The sequence below is a fragment of the Haemaphysalis longicornis genome, unplaced genomic scaffold, assembly GCF_048455015.1.
Source record: "Haemaphysalis longicornis isolate Haplotype H1 unplaced genomic scaffold, Haemaphysalis longicornis Haplotype H1 scaffold_1, whole genome shotgun sequence".
NCBI lineage: Eukaryota > Metazoa > Arthropoda > Arachnida > Ixodida > Ixodidae > Haemaphysalis > Haemaphysalis longicornis.
This window is the reverse complement of record NW_027526203.1, coordinates 448,334,498-448,361,424: the sequence shown is the minus strand read 5'-3', so window position 1 is coordinate 448,361,424 and position 26,927 is coordinate 448,334,498. Positions and strand designations below refer to the sequence as shown.

Genomic DNA, 26,927 nt, shown 5'->3' with positions numbered 1-26,927 from the left:
AATGCGGACAACCAACACCGCGGGCGTGTACCGTGACGTGAGAGGAGAGAAGGCGAGACACTTGGCGGGAGCTGCGGGAGCGCACAACGAGCACCGCCGCGTTGGCTGTCCGTCGCACTGCGCCGCCACCTCTTGGAGTGCGTCAGAAGCGCAGTGAACGGGTGTTCTGTCTTCCCGTCAACTGCGCAAGCACGTGCGTCCGTCTCCGGACTTTCTAATGTGTGAAATTCTTAGCTGACGCTTACTTCGGCAAAATGTGAGTAGCACAACTTTTGCGAGAGCTACTCCTCGTGGGCTGCGATGTTAAGCTGCTTTGCACTGGCTTAGGTATCTCCCCTTTAACTACTGCCGGAACACGTGTAAGGCTTTAGGCTTATTCGGTACTTTGTAACTTGCGAAATACGCGTAACGCAGTTATCTACTTTTCGTCATAGCGGGCTGCAGCTATGGCTTTTGCCTGGCGTAAGTACGCATCCGCCGAACTTGAGAACGGAGCGTCATGTTCACACGTGGAGCCGGTGGGACCCGATGCCATATTGTTGACTCCGGATGCGCAAGTATGCCGGCCGTGGAGGTGTAGCGACAGACAGCATCGCATGACAATCCTGTGTTGAGCGATATCACCTGATTGTGCCGGCGGAAGCTGTATATGCGAGTAGTAATCGAGATTTAGGGGTGTCAGTCCGCACGTCCGGACCATCTATCCGTACGGCATTGCCAGCCGGACATGCCGCGTGCGCAGCTCCCGATGCCGGTACACGTGGATGGCCTCAATTAAAATGACCGCTGATTTCTCGATCGGTTTCTTTGACAGGGCATCGAGGAATAATCGCGAAAATCGCCGCGATAGGCGTAGCACTTGCTTATTCCTATCCGCACACCCGTATCGCCTCGCTCCGCATGGTCATTGAGTTGCGGAGTTGGCACTTTCGCTATCGGAAGTTTTAACAGTTGACAGTAGCCGATTACACTTTGTGTTCGTTTTTGCGCCAGGCTGAGGTCTTTGCAGGACATTAATAGGGGTGCTGTCTGTGTTTATTGCAGAGGCCGGCTACCAATGTATTCAATGGAGATGAACAACTTCATCAACTGTACCAGTATGGAGCAAGTCTATTTTGACCTCCTTTCTGGGCCCCTCCTAGAAGATGACGATAAGGATTTGTTTGATACAGTTTTTGAGGCAGACTTGCCCTTTGAGCTCGCTGACCCAGCTGTTGACTTCGAGTCTGACGTGGCGGGCTGGGTTAAACAGAGCCCCATTTGGGGTAGGGATCTTCCGGAGGTGAGCTCTGTCGAAGGGGAAGCCCCGGCTGACGCAAATTGGATCAGTGAGGTGCAAAGTTGGGCCAAGGAGGCTTCAAAGGTAGAGTCTTCAGAGGATGACGAAGTGGATGTTGTCTCCATTGACGACGATGGCAAATCTGCTCAAAGTATAGAGCACACCACACCTACAAAACCGAGCACGCAGCCTACGCCAGAGCAAAGCCCGGCGAAGACAAATGAAGACACACCAGTTGGTGAGTGTCCTTTTGTATGTATTTTTAAGCCACACTGCAATTAATGAGAACATCTGGTTTTTTGTGTGGCAATGACTGAACTTTTTCAGTGACACTTCATTATGACAACTGATAAGGCAATGAGAAACAGTCGTAATATATATTCCTCCCATTTTTTTTAATAGTAATATCATAATTAAGGCATCTGCCCAAGTTTTTTAAACTAGTTTGTTTGGAGCAGCAGTTTAATATCTTATGCTTCCTTTATTTTTGTTTGATAGGGTTTATAAAAATACATTCAAAAGCACAGCTATGCCAAGCAATGGAAAACCTGACGGCCTGACAAACTTACTTGCATGGAGTAGGCAAATTGGAGCGGATACAATAGGAGGGGGTGCTTTAGACCTGTTGCAAAATGGCCCGAGCACTAGCGGAGAAGCAGTAAGCCATTCCGGCAACACTGTGCACTGCCATCATAAAGGAAGCGAAAAGGCAGCTAATGTACGCAGCAGCGTAATAATGGCATGCGCTTCTCATAAAGTTGTTTTTCCCATAACTGGCTGGCAAGATACCCTTGCTGATCTTCCTTTTTTTTTGAAAAGCAGCATAGTTTGGACTTTTATTCGACGAGGCAGTCGACTGACAGAGCCTACGAGATCCTATAATTTCAGCGTGGAATATCGTCGTCTGGGAGGATGAACAGCAGCAAACGTATGCAGGATTTTTTTACTAAGAAAGAATAGCTTTACCACTGCCTACTCGTTTAGTGGTCCAGTTGTAATTGTTTATTCGATGCGCCCTTGCCCTGTCGTAGTGGCGGCTGGCTGCTATGAGGGGCCCGTTGTTTGCTGAGCGCTCGCATTGAAGTCCTAGACCACAATCCCGATCTACTGCCTGCCATTGAAATGTCAAAACGGGCAGAGTGAAACACGCCTGAAGGCTCGAACTTTTGGCTGCACCACCGGAACCCTCCTGCCTCAACGTTCACGTTAAAACTTCGGCAGTCATGATCTGCACGGGAAACTTTACCATAAAGCAGCTCTCAAGTGGGGGGGGGGGGGAGACTCTAAGGGTGCGCGTCGTACGTACCTTTCTCCCAACATCACTGCACGCAAACGTACCACTTGCAATGAGGTACACAGCAGTGCGTGGGCATTGTGCCTTAAAATGTAGCTGCAGAATGGTAAAGCGATGTCCCAAAACTGCAAAGGCGTTTCTGTGCAATGCTTCCTTCGTCGTGGCGTTAACCACCAGTGAACGTTCAGTGTGGCCCTCCTTTTTGCAGAGGGTCTATTATTACTGCAGGGACTCCGGTTGGTTTGGTAGTATTGCCAAGGCTGTTAGCAGGTGTAACGAATTCTTTTTTTTTTTTTTTTTTATTCTCTCTTTCTCTCGCTCTCTCTATGGATAACATTGGGCTTCAGTGTCGGTCGTGTATTGAATTTTCCTTCAGCCACCTTCAAAAGTCTGTCCAATACGAAAGTGGATTTCAACAACGACAGTACTGTCAACAAGTTGCGTGCAAAAGATTGCGAAAAAAGTACTGATAGTGGATGAGTCTTCACGTTATGAACTATTTCGTCAGTGTTCATCTGAGTATTTCAGAGTGGAATTAAATTGATGGCTGTTTATTAAAGGAGGTCATAAGATCCTGACAGGGATGGGGGAGATTGGGAAGAGCTAAGAAAATAAATTATTAAAAACAAATAGGGTTTATTCAGGACACTTAAGATTATGACTTGGAGGTAGCATCAGATTTTTTTTATGTATATATGTTTATATATCCTTGGGTAAGTTTTACACATGTGAGTAGTATAGTGCTGGCATCTCCTCTAAAGAGAGCGAATAATGAGTTTGGCAAAGCATACTGAAGATTAATGAAAAAAAGCAGGTTTGAAATTGCTTCATGTGAACACTCTATTGGTGCATACTGCTATGAATGAATGAACTTTTTAATTCAAAAATGGTGCTCTGGCCTGTTGGGAAAATAGGGGATATAAAAAAACGAGCGTTATAAATGCAATGGCAAGTGAAGGACAACAGGGCAAGAGCTTGTCCTGTCATTCTTCTCTTGTTATGTTTGTTAGGCTCTGATTTTTTGTAATACAGTGCTTTTTCTGTGTACCTCTTTACTGCTCTTGGTCTGTTTTCGTATTGAAGGGAGGTTGTCTAGCGTTTAGGTAGCTAATAGAACCTACTGCAGTGTTTTGAAGCCATTTCTTTCCTTTTCCACAGTCTCCAGTTCCCTGATAGACCGAATGAAGGCGGCATCAGCGAAGAAACGCAGCCCCATCTTGATCCAACCGCCGGAGCGGAGCCGGCCTGCAACGACGAAGAGTGATGCGGCCACTAACACTGCCCCATGTCCTGCCGCCACTCCGGACCACGACTACTGCACTGCAGCCAAGGGCAGCCCCAAAGCCAAGAGTCAGTCGGGCAAAGGGGATCATGTGGTGGTGCGGCGGGTGTCCAGGTCTCCGTCAGTGACGAGGAGATACCGGCCACGCAGTGTGTCGCGGCGGCGGCACCCTTCACGGTCGCCCCGGCGGCGATCGCGATCGAGCTCCCCGTCTTCAAGGAGCTCGTCCTGTGGATCGTCCGATGGTTCAGTGCGACGACGCTCCAGGCCAACCCAAAGGCTGCGAGACTCTCGTGGTCCGTGGCGGCCACAGCGCCGGCAGGATTCACGCCGGTTTATGCCTTCTCCGCCAAGGCGGCGGATTCCAGATCAAAAGGTGGGTGCTCAACTGCCCCATTTTACTTGTTCCTCTTGCGTAACGTAACAATTTGGTACCGCCCCTAACACGCAACACTCGTAAGGGTTGTTTCTGCCACTCTTGGGAAAAACGTGTGCCCCGAGCATGCACAAAAAAGTATACACGCAACGTATATATATGCAGTTGTACTGAGCCTAAAAAATATTTTAGGAATTCTAAGATGTACAAATTGTTCCCACATTCCTTGGCCATGATTCAATATATAAATCAACATTGTACACCAACTTTGAGATCTTTGTGGGCCCGTCAACCTAGGGGAACTGATGGCTGTGCCACTCCTCGAAGCCCCTCGAGGGTAGGTTGGTCTCTAAAATATGCATCCAAGCATACTTTTTGGTGTTATCACACAAAATCCTTATCACTCCAGTGGTAAAAAACAAGAAAAAAAGATCCACCGCTCTTGAGAAGTTTCGCGCATCGCTCAGTAGCACTAATCTGACACGAGGGCCAGTCCATCTTGAAGGTGATAACGCGATGCAGCGCGGTGCATTTGACAAAATATCCCTGCTGTACGTTGTCCAGACACTACACATCAAAGTAGGACCGCAGTCGTCAGATAGAACGCAAGTTTTGTAGTTTATAAATACAGCGCAAAGTCAAAAACAAACCTACCTGGCAGCACCTGTCGAAGTCTGAGGCATTTGAATGGTAGCGTCTTCATCAGAACTAAAATCTAATGAATCCACATCGTTGTTGGAGTCGTCACTGCTGCTGGGGTAACAAAAATCATCAGCAGCAGCTACTGAAGTCCTTGCCAGAGCTGTCTGCTTTTGCGGAGCGCACCTTGAAGTGGACACCATTTTTCATGCAACTCTCTGCTTTCGCGGGTTCAAATTTCACTCTCGGTGCCGCCTCCGCACGTGAAATGTCAACAAAACATAATAAAATCGAAAAAGGAGTTGTCACTAAACACGCCAGATGGCGTTTAGTTGTCCACATCGCGCCATTTTTTGCTTTCATGGGATGTTTGAACTCACCGGAACTCAGTGTCCAATGGCCTATGGCGCCGTAAGGAAAGAGTTAAAGCACTAGAACTGAAGGGTGATCTTGGCTTTAGTTTGCGTGTTTAAGCTCCCTATCAGAGCCCCCTCTTTGCAACTTGGCTGCACCACATTTTTTGGTGGTCAGCCAGGCATTCCAACTTCCAGTCTTAGACTACATATTGACAAGGTTTTACTGAATGGTTGTTCCGCTTTACGAACATGCCTGAACTACACCACAGTGTGTGTGTCGTGGTTTAGGTTTTCGCGTTTTCATTTCCTCTATTCATGACTTGTTTTAATAACGCTTGCCTCATAAGAGGCAGGAAAACTGATGTGTACCTGTACACCAGTGAATTTTCTTTAACGGGTATTAAGCTTCTTGCATTAGAAACATTTGAGCAAGCCCCTAGGTAAACAAAATGAAGGTGGGTGGCCTCTTCGAAAGCTGCGGGCTAATGCTGCTGCTCTAGCTGGGGGATCAGGTGCTCCCGAGTGTAGCGGTGAGGGAAGGGAGGTGATTTGGGTGGTTGGGGAATGCCCACGCTTGATGGCAGGTTGCATTTGGCGTATGGAAGGTACGCAGTGGGAGATGGGATGGAGAGGGGTTTGGGCCTGGAGTGTGCCATAGTCATTCGTTGCAGATGTTGAGGGACAGGTAAGGAGGGGATGGGTAATGCCGCTCTGAAGATAGTGGGGGATATCGGTGTAGCGAGGGGGAATGGGAAGGTTGGAGGGAGGTGCGGCCAAGTCACCCATCCTCAACGGGAATGCTAGGAGTAGAATATCACGGTCAGTGGCGTAAGCTGACTCACTCCCTTGAAGAGAGGCCTGACCATTTGTCCACATGATTTGGATGTAGGACAGGGTCTTGATCGTCTGGAGAAGCTTTAGGGCAAAGTATGAAATGTAGCTGGTATAAAAAATCTGTGGCTGGCTTGGTATGAGTCAAAGGTTGGTGATGGCAAGGGCTATAGCGGGCATGTGGCACGGAATATATGGGGAGGAGTTGCGTTGAAGTGTTTTGCTTTCTTTTCATTTATTTTATTCATGTATTTATTTTTTGTTGCTGTTTATAGTCTTTAGCAGTATCGAAACAAGTCTCCAAAGATTTCTGCCCATGGGCTGTATTAGCGCACATCGGCAAATAAATGTGGTGGCAAGTTTGTGATCTCGAGATTGAACCACGACCTACCATTTCTGAAACAGGAATCATAGCCACTAAACGGTAGCTCTCTCGCACCCTTCTCTCTCTCTTTATTTTTAGGAGGCAGAAGAAATATCCATCGTGGCTTCTAGCTTTTGGTTCCACTGAGGAGAGCAAGGCCAAATATACATGACATTGCGGCTCCAGACCTTTACTTGCTGAGACATCTGTTGTGGAGAATTGACAAAAATTAGGATAGGGAGGCCAATCCCTTTCTAGCTGTACCTGGGGTGACAACTTCTTCGGCCCGGTACCAACATATGATCACATGTCACATGCTCATTGTAGAGCTAGACCTAGAACGGCGCCACGGGCTGTGGTTGCCCACCCGCTTTTGGGCTCAGGGGAATGGTTATATTTTCCTTTGTGAGCTTGAAGACTTTCTAAGCCATTCTTTAGTAATTGCACTTCGGTTTTGTGATCCAGTAGGGGGAGCTTTGGCAGATGCTAGTGACGACGTAGACCCAGACAGCATTATCTGCTCCCTTTGGGACAACCGCATCATCCTTATGCATGGGGGTCAGTCATGACTGTCCTAATGCTTACTTTCAGATAAACTATTTGTGTGCAAAGTTCCCAGAGATAAAAGCATCGGATAACTGTGCAGCCTTTTGCCGTGCTTGTGGGTCACAAACATGGCAGCTATGAAGTCATACAAGCCATCTGTTGCATTGTGGGAATTCCTTTTGAATGCATTGTTTGTCTATGGACAGTTGAAAAGACCCCCCCTCCCCACACACACAATTTTTTCTCAGTCCCTCCAAAATATGCAGTATGAAAGGAAGATATGAAGCACTTGAAAGACAATTTTATTTATTCCACAAATACCTGAGCGAAAATTGCTGATAAATGGAACCCTTAAGCTTTATTATAATGTTTCTCATTGCTATAACAGAAATTTTCAGGATTGCTGTATTGGGTACCTTTTCACTTGAAACACGGGTAGACTGGTACTGTTGCACAGATAGTTGCTATTTCAGTCGTGCCGTACGTGTGACAAGTTTTAAAAGAACAACAAAAATTGTAATGTAGTGTCTCGCATGTTTTCACCACGTTGAAAACTGATGGCAGCGTGTACAGGACTCTCTCATGTGAATTTAAAAAAACATTTTGTGGCCTTGTGCTAGTTCTGCTCACAAATGGTCTTTCAGGTAGGCTGAGTTAGCACAAAACAAAATGGCTTTCTACATCCCGTAGCTGGAAGGCATGTGATGCAGTGAACCAACTTTGTAGAGCCTCTCAAATGAATCTGAGCAATGCATCACTATGTCTGCTGACTGGCAGCTGCCTCGTACATGGGGAATGAAAGGGGAGCATGCATGGGATCGCAGGAAGGAAAAGGCCATTTGCTGCAGGATTCGAACAGGTTTAACCAGCTTGTTCGAAGCTACCCTTTTAGCAGCAGCTCTGTGAGCAACAAGCTAATTTTGCATGCAGTTGTATGGTGTTTTTGCCCGTGCACCAGAAAGCCAAATTCACAAGTCATGCATAGAATTAGTTGCTAACTATGTATCAAGATCAAAATTTGGTGAAATAAATTTACAATAGCAAAGAATTTCTCCTTCCAAGTTTCTGTGGGGTCCTTGTATCTCGCAAATCCATATTCAAAAGCACCCCGCAGATTGTAGGTTGAGGACCACTGCATTAGACATTGGCAGTGAGCCCAGTGACTATATTGTAATTAGCTTCACTTGATTGCTAGGTGTTTTTGCTTGGGCGTCCAGTGGTCTCATGGTCTCAAAGTGCATTGTCAGCAGTTTACCTTTAGCAGACTTTTTGTGCCCATCACTCCTACTGTGGTGCACAACGATGGGCACTTTTGATTTTGCATTTCATTCTGTGGGCTTTGTATCACTTAATTGCCATGGTCCTTTTTTTTTTTTTTTTTACCTGTCTTTTGCAGGATGAGAGGCGTGTGATTTATGTGGGCAACATCCCTGAAGGGACCACACGCCTGGCCTTGCGCGAGCGGTTTGCTCGTTTTGGTCACATTGAGGAAGTGAGCGTGCACTTCAGGGATCATGGGTATGTACGCCTGACTGGGGCCCCTGTCTGCTTGTGGTCATTTGGGCGGCTGTTAATCTGATCTTTCGTTGCGCAGGGACAACTATGGCTTCGTAACCTTCCTCAGGGGCAGTGATGCATATGAGGCCGTTGAGCGTAAGTTGCTGCAATTTAAGCATGACGTGCACTTCATGAAGTTTCGTTGGCTTGTCTGTAGAAGTTGTCGGAGGTAGTACAAGGGCAAGCTTGTAGGCCTTCCGGATAAGGATTTTCAGTTTGTCGCGCTCGCTATTCTTGAGACTGAGGTATGGAGTGCCGTAAATAATCCTACTGATGATTAGGGCTTGGGTCAAGCGTATTGTGTTGTGCTCTTGAGACCATGGCATCTGTTGCTTATGCGGCGAATGAGATGGGTGACTTGAAGCACTGTTTCTTGAACTTTTTGGATGGTTCACTTGGCTGATGACACTTTTTTTTTTTTTCCTCCCATTTGCCAGATGGTAACGATGACCCCAAGCTCCCTCGATTTGACCTCTGCTTCGGCGGCCGGCGGCAGTTTTGTCGGACCAACTGGGCTGACTTAGGTCAGTTGTCAGTTTCGATTCCAACGTGTCTTGTTTCAAGATTGGTCAGGCATGGGGGTGAATCCGGCATGTGTTCTTTGGCGTGAAATACCATCATCTTTACTTGAAGTGTTGATGGTGAGAGATGAGTAGCATGGCATGTCACATTAACCCTAAATGCAAGTTCAGTACTGAGTGGCACTTGCTCACAAGTAACTAAAGAGAGCCTTTTTTTTTTAATAGCCTGCAAGCATTTGGCTTGTTTTTGGGTTTTGTTTGTAGTTTTTTTTTCATTTGTCGCTTCGCGCCCTTGCAGGGTTCGCACAGGTCCTTGAAAACCCTTGAATTTAGTAGTGTCAATTTCAAGGCCTGGAAAGTCCTGGAATTTTTAAATGGTCCTTGAAAACCCTTGATTTTTCCAGAGAGAATCAATGGCCCTGTCTTTTCACAAGAATTCAAAGTGTTTGTCGTGGATTTTTGGTGCTAACAAATGTAAAGAAACATCGTAACAATCAAGTTTAAGTGTATTGCGTGAAATTACAAGTTTGGTGGGAGCAGACACTTGTCAATCCAATCCATGTCACGATACAATCCAGTGAAAGCCAGCTTCTGTTCTCTATCTTGCATCTTTCATATAGTCTGTGGACGCATGCTCCTTGCATGTTTCCTGTACCTCATACGCTCCATCTGCGTTTGCTTTTTCGTGCAAATGGTGGACGTGTACATTGTTCATCCTGCCTTGCAGCAACACTTGCGGATTTAATTTTAGCTGATACTCTTGCTGACAAAGGAGGAGATGCAGGCAACATTAACTAAGTTTTAAAATCAAACAGCCTCAGCAAACAAAGGAAAAAGAAAAACCTCTAAATACCAGCCATGAAATAAAAAATAAAGCTGGGGAAGCATTTACGAACCCGTTAGCAACTATCTAAATGTGCACTAATGTGCTTAGGTATTGTGCAATAAAAAACTTTTGCATTGTGTTGGAAAAGTTATAAAAAATCCCATTTAAAACGTGAGATGGGGACCTTGAAAATGTGTTTTCTGGTCCTTGAAAGTCCTTGAAAACCCTTGAATTTTTGCTTTTCAAGCCTGTACGAACCCTGCCTTGCCACATTGCTTTTCTGCGGCTCACACTCCTTGCACAGCTTCCCCAAAGCGACAGCCCCAACCCCAGAGCACATGCATTGCATGGCGCTACCCCGTCGTTTTAGGGAATTGTTACTTCATGATTATTACTTCATGAACCTTACTTACGGCTTCTAACACTGTTTGCATCGGTACTTGTCTCATCAGTGCAGTGCAGTTAAACGTTTGTTTCATCTTCAAAACCTAGTGCAAGAGTCTGTAACTCTTTCCTGGAATCTTGTGAACTTGACGAAATTGCGAAACTGTCCCGTTTATCAGCAGGGAAGCCTAATGAGAGTGCTCTTCCTTAAGAAGCACAATTTTAAGAATCCAGGATTCCTTTGCAGCTTTAAGTGACAATTGCCTTTATGTAGTTCCACGATCTATTTCCACAACTGCGTGTGAATGAACATCTAAAATAGGCAGTTTGTATGTGCACGTCTCTTTGAAACTTGAGTAAGCAAGCTTTGCCACAGCGTTCAAACAGCGGCAACGCCTTGCAAGTTCACCACAGCAGCTTTAAAGGGAAAGAAATCTTGTATCGCTTTTGTTGAATGTGACGTACCTGAGACCAGTTGTAGCTGAGCACGAGGTCGCAGGTTCAATTCCCAGCTACAGCGGCCGCTTTTCTGATGGAAGCGAAAAGCAAAAACACCAGTGTGTACGAGATTTCGGTGCGCGTTAGATCCCCAGGTGGTCAAAATTCCTCCGGAACCCTCCACTACGGCACGCCTCATCGCCTGCGTTGCGTTGGCACGTGAAACCCTACAATCAATCAATAAATCAAATGACCAGTGGTGGCATGGACTGTGTGTGCAGGGGGACTTGGTTCTCAACTGGTTTCAACTCAGCCAAATGCACACCTTTTCATTGGTCGGAGGCACAGAGAAGGGCACAAAACTAGCATTAAGTCCAGCATCAGATTCCCATCAATTTGTAGAAATGTGGAAGTGCTGGCCAGTGTAAACCAACAGACATGTTGTATTTAGCTGAGTACATGAAAATAGCTGAGTTCAACTGTAACCTGTCTTCTCCTGGAACATGGGTGAGAATGGGGGACCTTTTAAAGCGTGGACTGTGTGATTTCAGACTCCCAGTACGAGAGGTACTACTACATCCAGCGAGAGCAGCACGTCAACAGCCTGGACTTCGACAGTTTGCTACAAGCAGCCAAGTCCAAGTCTCAGGGCCACAGCCGCTACTGACACCTGTGGACCTTATGGTGTTTTCTATTGGTGCTGTGCCCCGACTGCTTTGAATGGCACCTGGACTGCTTAACTTATTCGTCTGATGGAGTGAGGTGCTATGTGCGAGCCATATTTAAAGTGTACAGTATCATAGGTGTGCTAGGCGGTTGTATATACTGGTGGGTTGCCTTTTTAACTATTATGTTCATTGCAATTTGCGGCAGGCAAAGGACAGTTTTATGTCTGAGACTCAGGAGTATGTTGCCAGCCACATGTTTTGTTCCCATTTTATGATTGTGTTGACTGAAGCTGCATGTGCTTAGTTTTTGTTTATTGCATTATATTTCTGCTGTTGCAAGGAGAGGTGCTGAACTCTTGTGTTGTATGTGTAACCTGCTCAGCAATCGTGTGTATGCATTTTCTTTTTGTACATATCTCTGTTTAGCAAATGGCATGCACATCTCAGTTTTGAGATATGACATATAGAGTGCCACCATGGGTACCGTAGTTTTCACTTGAACAATTTTGTAGTCTTGTTTGTTCATTTATGTAGTGCTATAGTTTTGTTATTTTTCTATGAAGCTAGTGGCCGATAGGCTTAGGAGTTGGTTCAATCCCTAGGGTGGGATTTTAATGTAGGTGTATACAAATGTGTTGGAGGCGTAGCAAGCCAGGCTTGGGACACTCTAATTGGGCTGCTGTGTTAAGCTGCTAGCACTTGGTGCCATCCCTGCTGGTGGGCCCGCTTTTCTACCTAGCTTTGTTTGAAACCATTTTCTTGATATTGCTACATTAGCTGTTTCAGCAATAAACATTATTTACTTTATCATCTCTTCTCTCCATGGAGGTAAAACAATGCTATATGGCGGGCCTAGGAAAACCTGCGGGGCTGTATTCAATAAGTACTTAAATCAGTGGCTTTAAGTACCTTTTGTGTCCTCACTGTCACGGTGCAATTAGTGAATGTGGCGTACATATGTGCCTTCTTTTATTTCCCTTTAAGTCATGCAGGTAAACAAATTTAATTGTGTGCCATGCCACAAACAGTAGAACCTTGCTACAAGTGCGGAAAGGTCGTGTACTATGTGGTAGTACAGAATACAGCAGAAAGGTTGCGTGATTATGTTGTCGATGGTTTAGTTAATAAGCTGGCTGACTTAATCAGGTGTGCTTGAATGAGAAATTACTGTGTACTTGTCTACATCCTCACAAAGGCCGGGCACACCTTCAGTATGGTTGTGCAGGATTTTTTCTTTTTCTTTTTCGTAGTCTTGCTGAACTATATCTACAGGGAGTGCAGAAAGGTGTTCTAGGGTTTTTCGATTGGTTGAAATATTTTTGGTCAAACATTGTGGACGCTGAATGTCAAAGTTGTTGTGGCTGTCACGAGCCACGATGAGGTGGGGGAGTTAGGCAAATCAAGCTTTTATGAGCATAACTCCATTGTCCCAAATTATTCCCTTGCAGCACAGTGCGTGTCCTGCAAACATACTGGTCAGGTGGAGCACTGGACAAAACAACTGTTTGCCACACTAAAAAAGCAACTTGTTCATCTCTCTCCACATAAAGGCATGGCTTGTCCAAAGGGTTCAAGTGGTTGGGTCTTAATGTTGCTAGTGTTGAGAAGTGTGCCTACCATGTGGTACCCTGTTAGATGAAGTTTAAATTGGTAACTAGCACTTCATAATCAAATCTGACTAAACTTGGTGATAATACAGTGACATTTTTTTTTTCTTCTTCTTCTCATCTGCAGTGAACATGTTTAAAATTGGGTGGTGACACTTTTGTTATTGCAAGAGTGCGAAAAATGTTCTAGATACGAAATACAAACCGAATACTTCAGAGCTCATGTCTCATTCTATCGTGTTTTGACTGCTTGCACACAGTTGACAAACCATTTTGACAGCTGTTAAAGGGGTCTCAAGTCAAAAACTTTGCTATTGCAGATATGATGATGAAAATAAGAACTTTGGGTTTGAAAAATGGGAAACTGAAATTTATGCTTGAAAAATATAACCAAACTGCATTAACAGATAGAATACTAATGCAAGTCTTGTCGCAATCTTTATTGCATGCACATTTAACTGGTAACATGTTTAGCTGCATCTGGGCTACAATATTTTTGTGTAAAGGTTGTCAACAAATTCAAAATTTAATCTACAAATGAATTTTAAAATACCCGTTTTATGCAAAAGCAAGATTAACTTCTGCAGTTGGAACTAAAAACCACACATTTGCCAATCACCACAATAGTAATCAGTTTTTGTTTTGAAGACCCCCTTCCCCCCTTAACTCTGTGTGGCATCGCGAGCTGAGAACACGCAACCACATAGGTGAGTAGGCTGAGGAAGCACCTGTAATGTCTCTGTGGACAGCTTGATGTAAAACATGCTACAGTCTTCTGTGAAGCTATATGAGCATTAGGCCTCTGTGAGCAGGTGATGTAAGGGAGGGTGAAATTTTAACTTATAGATTTTAACATTGTCGTACTCCTTCTTTCTGGTCTTCTTTCTTTTTGAAAAGTTGCGGGAGCTTGTGTGGAATTGGCGTGAAGTGTCCGATTTGCTTTTTATTTTTTTAGTACATAGTAACCTGGGGTGAGCTTCAGGTACAGCTCCTTCATTCTTCACAGAGCGGAGAGCTGAAGTAATGTACTGTAATGTGTGATGTAGCCCCCCATGGGTGTCAATGTCATCCCTCGATTATAGGCATTTCTGAACAGGGGGATTTTATTCTTCAAAGTAAATAATTTTAATAGGTGGGGAAAAAATTGTGGGCAGAATTCATCTGATTATTGCCTTCAAAAGCAGTGTTTCACTTTGCCAAACAACTCTGTTTTGTTGAAGGCATCTCGGTAAGGATCCCAGAACACACACAACAGGAGCAATCCTGCTGTGTGTGTTATGGAGGCCAGGAAGTGGGAAATGTCTCTGAAACCGGGATTAGTAGCCAAAGAACACTTCGCAGTGAAACATCTAATACGCTTGACTGGCCATTTACTTTGCGACATGAGCAAGAGTAGAGTAACCTTATCAACTAGTAGTAGAGGGAAATTCTGAAGACTCCAATCTGAGTCTTCAGAATTGCTCTCCACATGAAGCACCGGCAGGATATCTGAGCAGTAGTTAAAAGTTCAGGTGCGCATCACCATCACTAATGTCAAGAGCCCGTCACCGATACACCGGAAATGAGGTGGCCACACCAAGCATGTGTGTTCTTGTGTTATGTGCTGAAATGTGTGCTCGTAAAAACTCTACCTATCGTCGAAATTTCACATTTTTTCCCCTTCTCTGCTCAGTGAGTGAATCATCCATTTTCGAGAAGAAACACGAAGCTGAAATGCGTTGCAGGTTGCCCATAGTTTCTTGCCTCATAAAAGGTGCTCCTGTATCTGCCCAGCATCACATCTGTTATTGCCTTCTACACTCCTCTCAGCTGAGAAGTGGAGTACGACTTTGATTAGTGAGGGCGAGTTTGTGGTGGAGACGAGATCTCACAGTGGGGAAAACTTTCCAGTTGAACACGCTGTTGGGCAAGTTGGTGCACAAGGTTCGCAATTTTTCACTTTTCAAGGGCCTTGAAAGCCTGGAATTTTTTTCTCCTTGAAAACCCTTGAATTCTTTGGGCAACCAAGAAGCATCCCAATTATGGGACCTACTTTTCATTTTCACATCTTATCAGTGTTGCCGCGCACACTCCCCACCAAAAACATTTTTTTTCCACTTCCAAGCAAGCTTGGCAGTGTGGGCGTGCCTTGTTATACCACGGCTCATGCAGAATGAAACCCACGCATCGGAGTTTCGAGAAACTTGCATCGGTCCCCTCGTGTTTGATGCTGCTTTCTTCATTGTCTCGCCCTGTTCATTTTGCTTACCTTTCCGTTGTTAGGCCCCACCACTTTTTAAGAACAAATGGTGCTGACACTCCAGGATGAAATAACCCAGATAATAGCAAGACTTTGAACAGCCTACATGCCTTGATTGGGAGGTTTCATTTTGACACGTGTGATGGTGGGCTAAGTCAGCACTCGTCCATCCCCCCCTCTTGTCAATACAGGAATTTAGAGGAGGAGGGTTGTGGGTGGGTATTAATTTAAGTTCGTCGCTTTAAAGTGTTCAACATGGCATGGCCTATTTTAATTTCCTAACCAAAAAATTGCCCAAAAAAGCATTTTTTTTAGGTATCGCTTCTCTCTTGATTTGCAGTTTTTCCTCAGAAAATTCCGTACATGAAACAGTACCAGGTACTCATAAAAGCCATAGAGGCCCGATTTCAACAAAGAAATAATTTCCCGTAATTCCCCACTTTTTCGCCACGAGTGGTATCGCAGTGATACAAAATTCTCGAGAGATACATCCCAGCATGTAGTGCAGCTAGGAAGATCATTTGTTTTGCACTGTAGAAGCTGCATGTTAAAGGAGCCATGAAGACAAATTACAAGTTGGGTTTATTAGAAAGACTGCTTAGTCCCGATAACAATGATACCAATATCATCGCAATCTTCGAACAAATAACGGAGATATTAAAGAAAACGTGTGAAGCAGTCGCGACCCCCTAGCCGATTTCCCGCAACTTTTCTATGACGTCACGGAACCTTGTTTGTGCGATTGGTGGCCGCCTAACTGACCTGTCGCGACGACACATGATTGGACGTCTGTAATGGGGCCTCTAGTTCCACTTGACCGCATCACTTGAATGCTAACGTGCAGTTAACGCACTGAAAATTATGTTTTATTGTTGGCACGTATGACGTCATTCTTTCTCATAACACGTCACTGTGGCGCAAAATTTGAAAGTTTTTAAATACTCCTTGCTTTTTTTTTTCGTTAAAAAAACATCTTTTGTGGCTATAATGGAACTGAGTGAGATACTGAATCCTAGTTCTTTCAAATTAGACGAAGTTGCATTTTCTCTTCATGGCTCCTTTAAACCATGCAATATGGGAAGCAGATTTTGCATTTTGTGTTTCAGTAGTTGTTTAATTAGCATTATTTTTAATTGGTTAGCAGGAGTAGTTCAAACTTAAGTTAGAATGTGATTGCAAAACAAAAAAAAACTGCTTCCCATACTATTTCCTTCTACACAACTTCTGGTATCTTCATGTGTAGCTGGTAATCTTTTGCTGAATAGTTATTTCCATATTGTTCTCAAGAGCAATCTAGAAAAAATTTTAACTCAGAAATTAGTTATCTCACATGAAAACTAATTAGATATTTGAAATTGCTAGAAAAACTGAACAAGCCCGTGAAGTTGTGTCGAAATTGGTCATAAAGCAAAAAAAAAGTTTTTAAGACCAGTGTGCCCCCTTAATATTATTGCCGGTGCACCAATCTTGCTCATTTATAAAGGGGAGAGTTGCACCAAAATGTCTTTCTTTTGTCCCTTTTTTAGACCAAAAGAAGGAAGTGTTGAGCGTGTGAGCAGAATAATATTAAGAAGTGGGAAAACTTGCCCATACCCTTGAAAATACCTTGATGAGGCCTTGAATATCCTTGCATTCTTGTCTCTGAAGCGTGTACGAACCCTGAAGCATATTGGTGAAAAATTAGAGCGCAGCTGGGACGAAAACAGTAAGACGACGAGACGAACTCGTCGTCTTTCGGTTGCCATTGTCCTAGTCGCGCTCCTAACTTTTTTTACGAAAAAAATTCCAGCCATTGGAAAAAGTACAGGTAGCTCCTTGAACGCGCGTCTGTTTTAATGTGGTTAGTTACATTACTTGCACCAAAGTTCAGTTTCCCAAACTGAACTTTCATGGAGATACCGAGCTGCTTCCCTACATAGAGGCATCCAACATGAGTACTTGGACCCAATTTCAAATCTATGTTGCTGCAGTATTCAGAGGGTGCACAATGGCAGCTCAGCCACTCTGACACCAATTGGGTTGTCGAATACGGGGACAAAGGTGTGGGACATTGAAGCTTCCAGACTATCGGTCTTGTGGGATCTGGCCCATCCCTCGGCAAAATGCATATTAGTCGGTAAGGAAACCAACAAGCCCGCGGACAGCAGGAATACGGCGAAGTAAGCATTTTGGTAGGGCTTGTGGTGTCTTTGTCCCCTTTTACCTTTCTGCCCTACCTCTTCCCAGCTAGTTTCTGACCTGCTGAATACAGTGGGAGTAATCTTTAATGGAGCTGGGAGGATGCAGGCTGGGTTGCTGCTTGGAGAGTCTGTAGTGAGTCTGGCAAGCGTCCCACTATCAAATGCACTTCAATTTTGCACAATATGCAAACATATGTTGCACACTACATTCGACCCTCCAAGGGGGATGAGGCATGAGGAGGTAGCAAGCTTATTTCATTATTCCATTTATTCCATATTGTGCTATAATGCTCGCTGAAAGAGCAATAGGTGTCAGCTGTCCCTACTGTGAAGTGGGACTGCCGAGACAGACGCTCTCTGGTAGGTCAGCGGCTGAGGCATTGTACTTTGAGCTGAAGGTATGGGTTCGAACCCTGCCGTGCCTGCTGTTTTCTTCACTGAAATGAAAATGCTTGTGTGTCGACACTGCAGCGCATTGTAAAGGTTCTCTGGTGGTTAAAATTAATTCGTAGCCCTGCACTGCAGTATGCTTTGCAGCCCAGGTGCAGCTCTGGTGCGTAAAACACCAAAATTTGAATTTTTTGAGACTGGGAAGTCGGCCTGAGTAAAGACTCGGGCCAGCTACTAGGATGGGGAAACGAAAGTTACGGTAGGAAGATGACGATGGCAGAGGAGGTCGTGCACATGCGCTTTTATTATTATTATTATTGGGGGTGGTCTACACAGTGGTGTACGACAACAAAAATGTATAGCATTGCACTGCAGATTGGCCCTGTCTGCTGGTGACTATTTTCATAATTGCAGCAGAGCTTACTCGGGAACTGTGGTTTAGGGCACCACATCGTATAAAACTTCTACCGCAATTTCTCGGCAGTCTGTGTTCGTACATTGGGAGAGAGAGATAATTTTTTTTTTTTTTTTGCCCTTCTGTAAAGGCTTTTGCTTTGCTGGGGTGGGGCTGCTGTTACCAGTGGCCCCCAAGGACTGTGTCAATGTGTTGGAGGAGAGCCTCCCAGTGCTCCTCTTCTGTTAGCCTTAATGAGGAGGTGGTCAAGTGTCTGACTGAGGTCTGGTACCAGCCAGGGCTTTTTGTGTGCTTGCAGATAGCAAGTTTGAGCTGTTTTTGTGGGTCCTCTGTGGGGTGGAGCCACTCTGCCCAAGTGCCAGGAGAAGGGGGAAAAAAGTCTGTATTGTTGAATTCCAAGAAAATTCCCAGCATCCTCTGCGTCGCGCCTTCCCGAAACGTCTGGTTCCCGCGGCGCGTTCGTCTCGCGCTGCGCAGCTGAAGGAGGCAGAGGAGGCGAGCACTGGCTAGAACCGCAGACGGCGGTGACGTTGGCGACATCACGCGGCAAAAGTAAGCGCCCTATTGAGTTCCGGCCGACTCCACCGATTTCGGCGGAGCAACTTTTCTTGCTCCACGGAGCGATCTCGGCTGCAATGGCGCTCCCAATCTGCCATTGGAACAGGATTTGGTTGCTCCCGATCTGCCATTGGAACGCGTCTGCTCCAGACAGAGCAGAAAAGTTGCTCCGAAAGTGCTCCGGATCTGCCATTGGAATTCAACATATGTGTGCCTTGTCTGTATAATATCTGCGCAGTCCCACATGTATTCGGTTATGTTTGCTAGGCCCAACGGGCCTCTCCCAGAGCTCATTCCCAAACTACCCCTCTAACACCCCCAACCTTACCCCAAAAACCCCACTTCTTGTGTGGACTGCCAACATCTGTATCAATTACTTGTGCAACAAAACACATTACTAGCGTCACTGCGTGCTCACTTAGGTATACTCACACAGGCAACACCCAATGAAAAATGCAAGAAATCGAATCCGCCCACAACAGAGGCCTCTACCTCTCCTGTGACGAAAACACAACCCCCCCCCGCCTCTGATCCAAGACACATTTTCTGAATTAGCTAGTCGGTTGACTTCCATCACGCAAGAACTCCGAAACGTCCGCCAAGAAAAATCAGTTGCTACAGCAAGAATTCCGGTCCCTACGTTCTGATCGCAGTTCCCTTTGACAGGAAATTACCACCGCCGGTAGTTCAACCACGGCTATCAATCACAACTACGAACTGGAAACCGCACGTCAAGAGAGGTCTTCTAAAGGGCCTATCAGAGCCCACAGCCAAAGCCTCCCATACTCGCGTACGTACTCCCGACGACTTCGCCACCGCATCTCTTTTAGATGGCCAGGACCCAGTCTAATATTACGAGCATTCTTCAATGGCACTGCCGCAATCTTAAACAGAAAGCAGCTGCCTTAAATCAATTCATTAACGCTCTTGACCCAAAACCTGCGGCTGTCGGCTTGCAGGAGGCAAACTCATCTGTCGCAAACTACCGGGCTACGTCCCTTAGGGCTCTATTGACACGTTCCCTACACTTGCTATGGTGCATAAAACCACCTCGGTAATTCATCACGTCACCCTGCAATGGGGATGCTATCAAGTTCTCATAGAGCTCCTCTCTCTTTCAACTACGACCAAATCTAGCCTTTTCATCCTGAATTTAGCGTATTTACTCTATTCTGTGCACCCCCTTTTTCCACAATAGCAATGTCCAAAGAAAGGGGGGGTGCTTACATTCAATAAATATAAAATGACCCCCCCCCCCCCCACACACACACACATACATACAACGCAAACATGAACACATCCTTTTTGCAGCAATATCTAGATAAGACAATCACAAAGGATGATTTATACAGCATACATAAAAATTGGCCACAACGGCAACTTGAACCCGCTCCCACGCATCTGAAGTCCACCTTTAGGGTTGATGGGGACGCTTTCTGTAGCTTTCCCATCGTGTTGGAACTAAAACGAAACACAGCCGGGCTAGCCTCAGTGGGATAGGGTGTGCACCTCCAGTCTAGCCTGGCCGTGCACAAAAGGCCAGAGACTGTGCCACTCCGACATCTCCGGCTAATAACAAAGCGAACGATTAGTTGGCCGCCTTGGCAACGCGTGCTTCCTCGCAGAAAAGAGGTGCTTAGATACGCGTGAAAGTTTTTTACCCAATTTTTTTTTTAAGTAGAGGAGTGGGCTTAGAATCGCAAAAATACAGTATATTGTTGCCCTTCTCAAAAGACAGCTGATATCTCCACCACTATGAGAGGTGCAAAACTTGTGAGTGCAGGCCATGATCATGGCGGATTACTTCAACGCCGCTCACTCGCAGTGGGGTTACACGTACAAAACAAAAAGAGGCACCCTGCTGGCCCAGGCCGCAGAAGGTTTTCAACTTATCCTGCTCAGTCACCCGGAATCACCTACCCGTATGGGCACAAGTACTGCCAGGGACACAACTCCACACTTATCCTTTTCAGCTGGGAATCTCGATGTCATCTGGACTTCAACTCCTGAAAATTTGGGCTCTGATCACAACATTGTTCAACTCGCCATCCAGAATAACCATTACAACGTCAAAACAGGTGTGGCCCGTATCACTAATTGGGACGCCTTCCAAAAGGCTACATCCTCCTGCTCAATTGATACCATTGAGCCTTATTAGCATGAACCCTTAGCACCTGGATTGACGACCTCGTGCAAGCAGTACGTGCGCACACCAAAAACATCGCCACGTCCTATCAAACACCCAGCATCGACCCCAAACTCCTTCGCATTTGGGAAGCCCATCGGAGCCTCAGTAAGCGATGGAAACACCAACGCCACAATCGCCGACTTCGCCATAAAATTGCGTCACTAAACCAAACTGCCACTGAATATGCCAAGCAACTAATGAACGAGAATTTGCTTCAGCTATGCGATAGTCTTCAAGGGACCCTAACCTTTGAGGACATTACACAGTACTATTGACATGGCAGACAATTCCCTCAACCTCTCCAAGCTGTCCGAATCAGAAGAAACCACTCTTTGTCACATCCAAATGAATACTTTTGTCCATCCAATTCGCTTACACCACGTTTCCCACCCAATTTCCTGCCAAATGCACTTTTTGCTCTAAGCCTGGCACACTAGTCCACATTTTATTAGAACATGCACATAACCCTGACCTCCCACCCTTTCCTTCCCCCCTCCCCCTCCATGAGCTGTAGGAGAACCTGCAGATTACCAGCGACCACCTGGACGTCCAGCAACTTCTGGCATCTAGGGCATCGGTAGCTCGGTCATCACTTAGATTCCTGGATTAGGGAACCACTCCTATTTTATGGCTCACTAAAGTTTCGTACTACTACTACTCCCACATGTAGTGCTAGTTGTTAGGGTACCCGTGGCCACACTGTGGGCAGCTAGGGTGGCCAGGTTTAGTTTCCACCTAGGGAATGATATGCGGGGTGCGTAAGACACCTCCTTGAGCTCGGTAGATGCAACTTGTCTTCAGTCGGGACGCAGTTTGTGTCTTGATCTGTGCACAGCTCAACCAACTTTTGGTGCCTGGATTTTCTTTCTTTGACACAGCTGGTTGGGCAGTCATATCCCTCTGGGAGTGCAAGTAGTAAACAGCTGTTTTATGTTCTTTAACACTTTTTAAATTTTCTCATCGTCAAGCTTTGCCTGGTAGTACAGTTTAACACCTGCGCTTGGGGCATCATTTATTGGAAGAGCCTTTCACGCAAATGAGGGCCCCTGAACATTACAAGCACCTCCTATGAAACGAAGGGTGCCGAGAGGCAAGAGGAGTATTGGTCTCCTGTCTCACTTTATTGATAGTGCCACTAACAAATCTGGCACTGTGCAAGCTGTACAGCCCGCGACTTGCTAGTAAGCAGGAGTGGCTGCCTCATTAAGGGAGGAGCCGGCCTTGATTTTGGCTCATGCTGTCAATGTCGTTCCATCTTGAAGAAGTTTTGACATTGAGGTCTTGGCTCGTAGTTGTACTTAGTTGCGTGCATTGCACTTTCCCCATTGCCAACAGTTACTGAGGCTCAAAAGCAGTTAATACAGCATGGTCACCTGGTCCAATAAACATCCACAGTTTGTGCAGTGGACCTCATCAGACTGGATGGTCCATGTCTAAGATGGCCCCAGCATTGTTTTCCAAGACAAGCAGCCTTCAGTGTGTGCACCCGTATAAATGCTGATGTCTGTGGCAAGAACTGTTCATTCTAGGTTTCTTGTTGATCATCATCGCCCATTTAGCAGTCGCACGTTAAAAAAGGTAACAAATTTTGCATGTCCAGAGTATTCGGCTTCTCCGTCTCTTATGGGGCTATAATGCATGTTTGGCATTGTCCCTCCTGGTCATCAGTCAACCTGTCGTAGACACCCAATGTTTTCAGTTGTGTTGCTGCCCAACAAAGGCAGTTAAACCCACCCTGGATCTCCCAACATATTTTGAAATGGCGACCCTTGACTGTGTTTCACGATGAAAGTAAAATTACATTTTACAAATCACGACGTTTGTATCCTATGTTTACTAAAAGCCGAAATATTGCACTGAAATACGCTGCCCGAGTAAATGTTATTTGAGCCTATATATGCCTATACGGTAGTACTTAGCGCCTATATATGCCTAAATTACAGTGCCTACAATGGGCACCTAAAACCCTTATTTTTTTTCGTGCTATGACGGAGGATGTTGCGACATCTGTGCATGTGTTTCAAAGGACAAATTTTCGCTTGGAGCCTGTCGCCATGTGATTGATGAAATATTTTCATACAATGCGAGATTGATGTTTATGTCACGTGCATGGACTCTTCACAACTCTAGAACATCCCCCATATCTTTATATGCCAGCATATGCAGAGTTAATAACTGTAAAAGTTTACTGATGAAGGTTGCCAAGCTTGTTAGCTCAGTGCAAGCTAATGTTCAACATGTGCATATCTTTATATGCCAGCATATCCCGAGTTAATAGCTGTTAGCTGTAAAAGTTTACTGATGAAGGTTGCCAAGCTTGTGAGCTCAGTGCAAGCTAACGTTCAACATGTGTTTACTAAATATTTATGCAATGGGAGTGCCATGTCTCTTGTTTCTGTCCATTTTCGGCCATGGAATCCACTAGTTTCTCACTCATTACTGCGTAAATTCATTGATGTCGCTGAAAGTGACAGTTTCGTCGCTCCTATAGCAACATCAATTGCAGGAGTTGCATCACTTGAAGGCACCAATGATTGTGTCACTTTTTTGCTTCTCTTTAGAAATACTGAAGTACTATGTACACTCATGCAATGGCTTATTGTTTGTTTTTGTAATGGTTGATGTGAAAACTAAGCTTGACTTGGACATAAGTGCAATAAGTTTTTACCGTAACGGCCTCGTTTCTGTTAAATGTAAATCCCGGCATGTAAACTAGCAAGAAGAGAAACACAGTTGACCTCTTCCTGAGAAGGACATCAAGTGCAAAAACTTTGAAAATACTAGACTGCATTCACTGAACAAGCCCGTAATTAGCAATGAAGTCTGCTTTGATGGCATTGTGGGCGGAGCCTTTGTTTATTATGTGCCGATTCCCCCATGTGAATGTGTGTTGGTGCACAAAAGATATTTTTTTTTTCGCGCATAAGATGACCAATTTCTTCAGCAACGAGATAGGGGGGGTTTCTTCAAGCTGAAAATTCCAGTGATCTTAAATCGTTTTGTCTAATCGCAAGCAAACTGAGTTGTTTTTTTTTTTAAGTGCGAATGCACTTTATAAGCGACCCTGAATTCCGTTGACCGCCGTCCGTCCACATAGCAACAGCTGCGGGTGCGCGCGCTCCTCGTCTTCCTTGGCAACGGGGGGAGATGGCACATACCCACGTGGGAGATTGGCCAGGAATCTCCTTGTCTTCCATGGCAACGGGGGGAGATGGGCGCGCGCTGCCTGGCCGCTGACATGGCACATACCCACGTGGGGGATTGGCCAGGAATCGGGCGTGAGAAGGGCTAATGCACCCGCTTAAAGGAGTACTGACACGAAATTTCAAAGCTGAGATCCGCTCAAGCAATCAAGTACAACGACAACACAAATAGGTGTCTGTAAATAAATGCATCTTTCTTTCTTTGTAGTTGTGTGTGTGTGTGTTATCTCTCTTTCGCGAACATTACCGAACCGCGCAAATTCAACTCCTGCATGCGCACTTTCACATTCTTCCCCTCGGGGAAATGCGGGGAAATTTTTTCTCCTTGGATGAACCTTTAGTCTGTAAGTTCCAGTTGAGGCATACGCGGACTGGATAGGAAAAACATTTATTATAGCTCTATTTTGCAGGGTTGGGTGGCACTTCACCAGGTACGTGCCATGTGCTACAGCTCCTGACAGTGTTCAGCCGGAATAGTACCCTTGGTCCAGAGCTCGAAAAGCCTGCCTCGTGTGCCCACTGAACCAGACCATTGTGGTCTTCGCAACGGTGGCTGGTCAACAGTGCCTCCCATTGCTCCGCATTAAAGTCTCTGACCTTGGGGACAGCCATTGTGTTTTGGTATTCCCATCTATAGTTTGGGTTTTTGATTGTGCCAGTCGGGTAAATGTTTCTTCATATATATGTTAAGTTTGGGAACGTGCCTGTCTGCAGCTGTCTCCAGTCAGCTCTGCCCTCATCACGGAATCGTGTGGCAGAGGGTACCTGCTTGTGATATGGTAATATGTATGTGCGATGAACTGTTGATGTGTATTTCAAAATGACAGACAAAACTTTCGTTGTTATTTGGAATAGAACTGTAAACAGGTTTTTTATTTTTGCTTCGAATACCGTGGTGCCTGGATTGGATCCACAGTTCAGAAAATTGATACATGTTTTATTTTCAAATTTATGCTAGAAGTTTCCGCACGCACACCTATAAATTTGAAGAGTTGGTACTGCTTAAAGGCATTTACCCAAAGAATGCAGTTGTTACCTTTAAATAATAAATTGTTACTTGTACGCGTTTTTTTTTATTCTCCCTAAGCTCATACAGCTGTCTATTTCCTAGAGGTCGTTTTCCACCCAATTGAGGTGAACTGTAAGATTTCAGCAAGGTTCCTCTCCACGGTCTCACTTTTGCAATGGATGCCATCAGAAAATTGTAATTCTTTCAGTGGACGGCAACGACTACGAACCAGGAAAACCACAGACCAGCAGTACATTTAGCCATACCCGCCTCCATCGTACTGCATACTGCAGAGCAAACTTTTGAATAATAAAAAAAAAGTTGATGACTTCTGCGCCTGTTCAGGAGGAGGAATTACATAATTCAAAGTTAATTTGGTCACCAGTTATTAACTCATTCATTAGCCTGTTCAGATCGGTTAGACATCTCCATTTGTCGACGTGTCTCCACGCATGCCGCGCGGTGCTTTTTTGTTTTTGTTTTTTTGTTTGTTTGTTTCATTGCGCACCACACGCTGTGGGACGCGCCGCGAGTTTGTATTCTTTCCCTTTTGGTTTTGACGCACGCGCTATGGAACGCGTCACAATGAATGGTTTCAGGAGCCGCTACAGACGCCGACGGTTTCTCGCTCAATAAATTATGCATACTTTCGCAATAAAAAAAAAAGGTTGGGGGGGGGGGGGGGGGGAGGGCATCTAGCCACCGAAGTACATGACAGCATGTTTTTATGCATGACAGCCACTTTTTTTCTAGGACAGATTCGCTGCGCGAGGGCTAGGGTAGCGAGGACACAGGAAAGATTTCAGGGCCAGTTATAAGCAGAGTTACTCTATATCCAGTAACTCTGGTTATAAGCGCTATTTTCGATTTCCCGAAAAATTCGCTTGCTTTTTTTTTTTTTTTTTGCCTATGCGTTTTTTTGCTATGCTATTTTGACGTCCGGTAGACGTGTAATCAGTCTAATGGCCTAATTGTCGAAATGTGGTAGCGCAGTGTGTACAGTTGTTCAAAAAAGATAGGTTTATGTCAGAAGTGTCAGGCAACTGATGCGTAATAGTCGTCTGTCTCCTCTGTCACTTGCGTGTCACGTGGCGAATGTTGAAGAAGTTGAAGCGCATGTGCTGCGTGCCGTGATCCCTTTGCCACCTTTACTTCGTTCTTCTCACTAATGCGCCCGTGCCGGTGTTCGGTGGCTAGCGTATTGTCTGCCAACAACGCGAAGTTTTGCAATTTGCGTTACCGAAAGCGATGCTTTCAGTCAGTAGCCAACTGTAACAGCAGGGAATAACTGCATTCGGTGCTTCATGCGTGCACCTTCGCGAACGATTCGAACCGGTAGCTTCGTAGGTCGCACCGTCCTCGTTCTTCAGAATGCCCAGGCTGAAGATAACAAAGGCGGAAGCCTTGAAAATTTTGAAGCTCGATGGGCCAGGTGAGTTCTTTTGTGCCTATTACTGTCGACTAGGTCTCCCTGACTAGGAACACGCTGTGCAAATTTCATTGCCACTCGGATGGTGTTTTTTTTCATTGTCACTCGGATGGTGTTTGTGCATCAAACGCGCTGTGCAAATTTCATTGTTACTCGGATGGTGTTTGTGCATCAGGATTCCTGTAGTTCGCGCATTTGGCTTGGTGAATAATATTCCCCGGAACACTACCTGTGGTTGACTGATTTCTGAACTTGTTTGGACACGTAGGAGTAGGAAACAGCAGCCCATTTCCTGTCTGTGCTGAACTTGTTTAGCCTGTTGAACTCTTATTTAGCGTCGTTCTTTTT

General features: G+C 45.3%; 2 protein-coding genes across 5 annotated transcripts in view; both read left to right on the top strand.

Moving 5' to 3' along the window:
• The first annotated feature begins 32 nt into the window (after positions 1–32).
• Positions 33–13,186, top strand: LOC144155963 (uncharacterized). Its single transcript, XM_077687700.1, has 7 exons — positions 33–256; positions 1,045–1,517; positions 3,732–4,231; positions 8,364–8,485; positions 8,562–8,620; positions 8,962–9,048; positions 11,245–13,186. Exons 2-7 carry the CDS (start codon positions 1,058–1,060, stop codon positions 11,358–11,360), a joined length of 1,344 nt encoding a protein of 447 aa, XP_077543826.1. The 5' UTR covers positions 33–256; positions 1,045–1,057; the 3' UTR covers positions 11,361–13,186.
• Positions 13,187–26,079: 12,893 nt separating this feature from the next.
• LOC144155961 (uncharacterized) overlaps positions 26,080–26,927 on the top strand; it is a 48,110-nt gene continuing 47,262 nt past the window's right edge. For 2 of the 4 annotated variants that reach the window (XM_077687692.1, XM_077687691.1), the window contains exon 1: positions 26,080–26,582. In XM_077687692.1, the coding sequence (XP_077543818.1) occupies positions 26,522–26,582 (61 nt within the window). In that variant the 5' untranslated portion in view covers positions 26,080–26,521. The remainder of the gene's footprint in view (positions 26,583–26,927) is intronic. The other 2 variants (XM_077687694.1, XM_077687693.1) reach the window with 1 other exon arrangement.

Coding starts and splice junctions, on each gene's coding strand:
- LOC144155963 (XM_077687700.1), top strand. CDS start 1,058: ATGTATTCAATGGAGATGAACAACTTCATCAACTGTACCAGTATGGAG. Junction 1,518..3,731: donor AAATGAAGACACACCAGTTG/GTGAGTGTCCTT, acceptor CCTTTTCCACAG/TCTCCAGTTCCCTGATAGAC. Junction 8,486..8,561: donor GTGCACTTCAGGGATCATGG/GTATGTACGCCT, acceptor TTCGTTGCGCAG/GGACAACTATGGCTTCGTAA.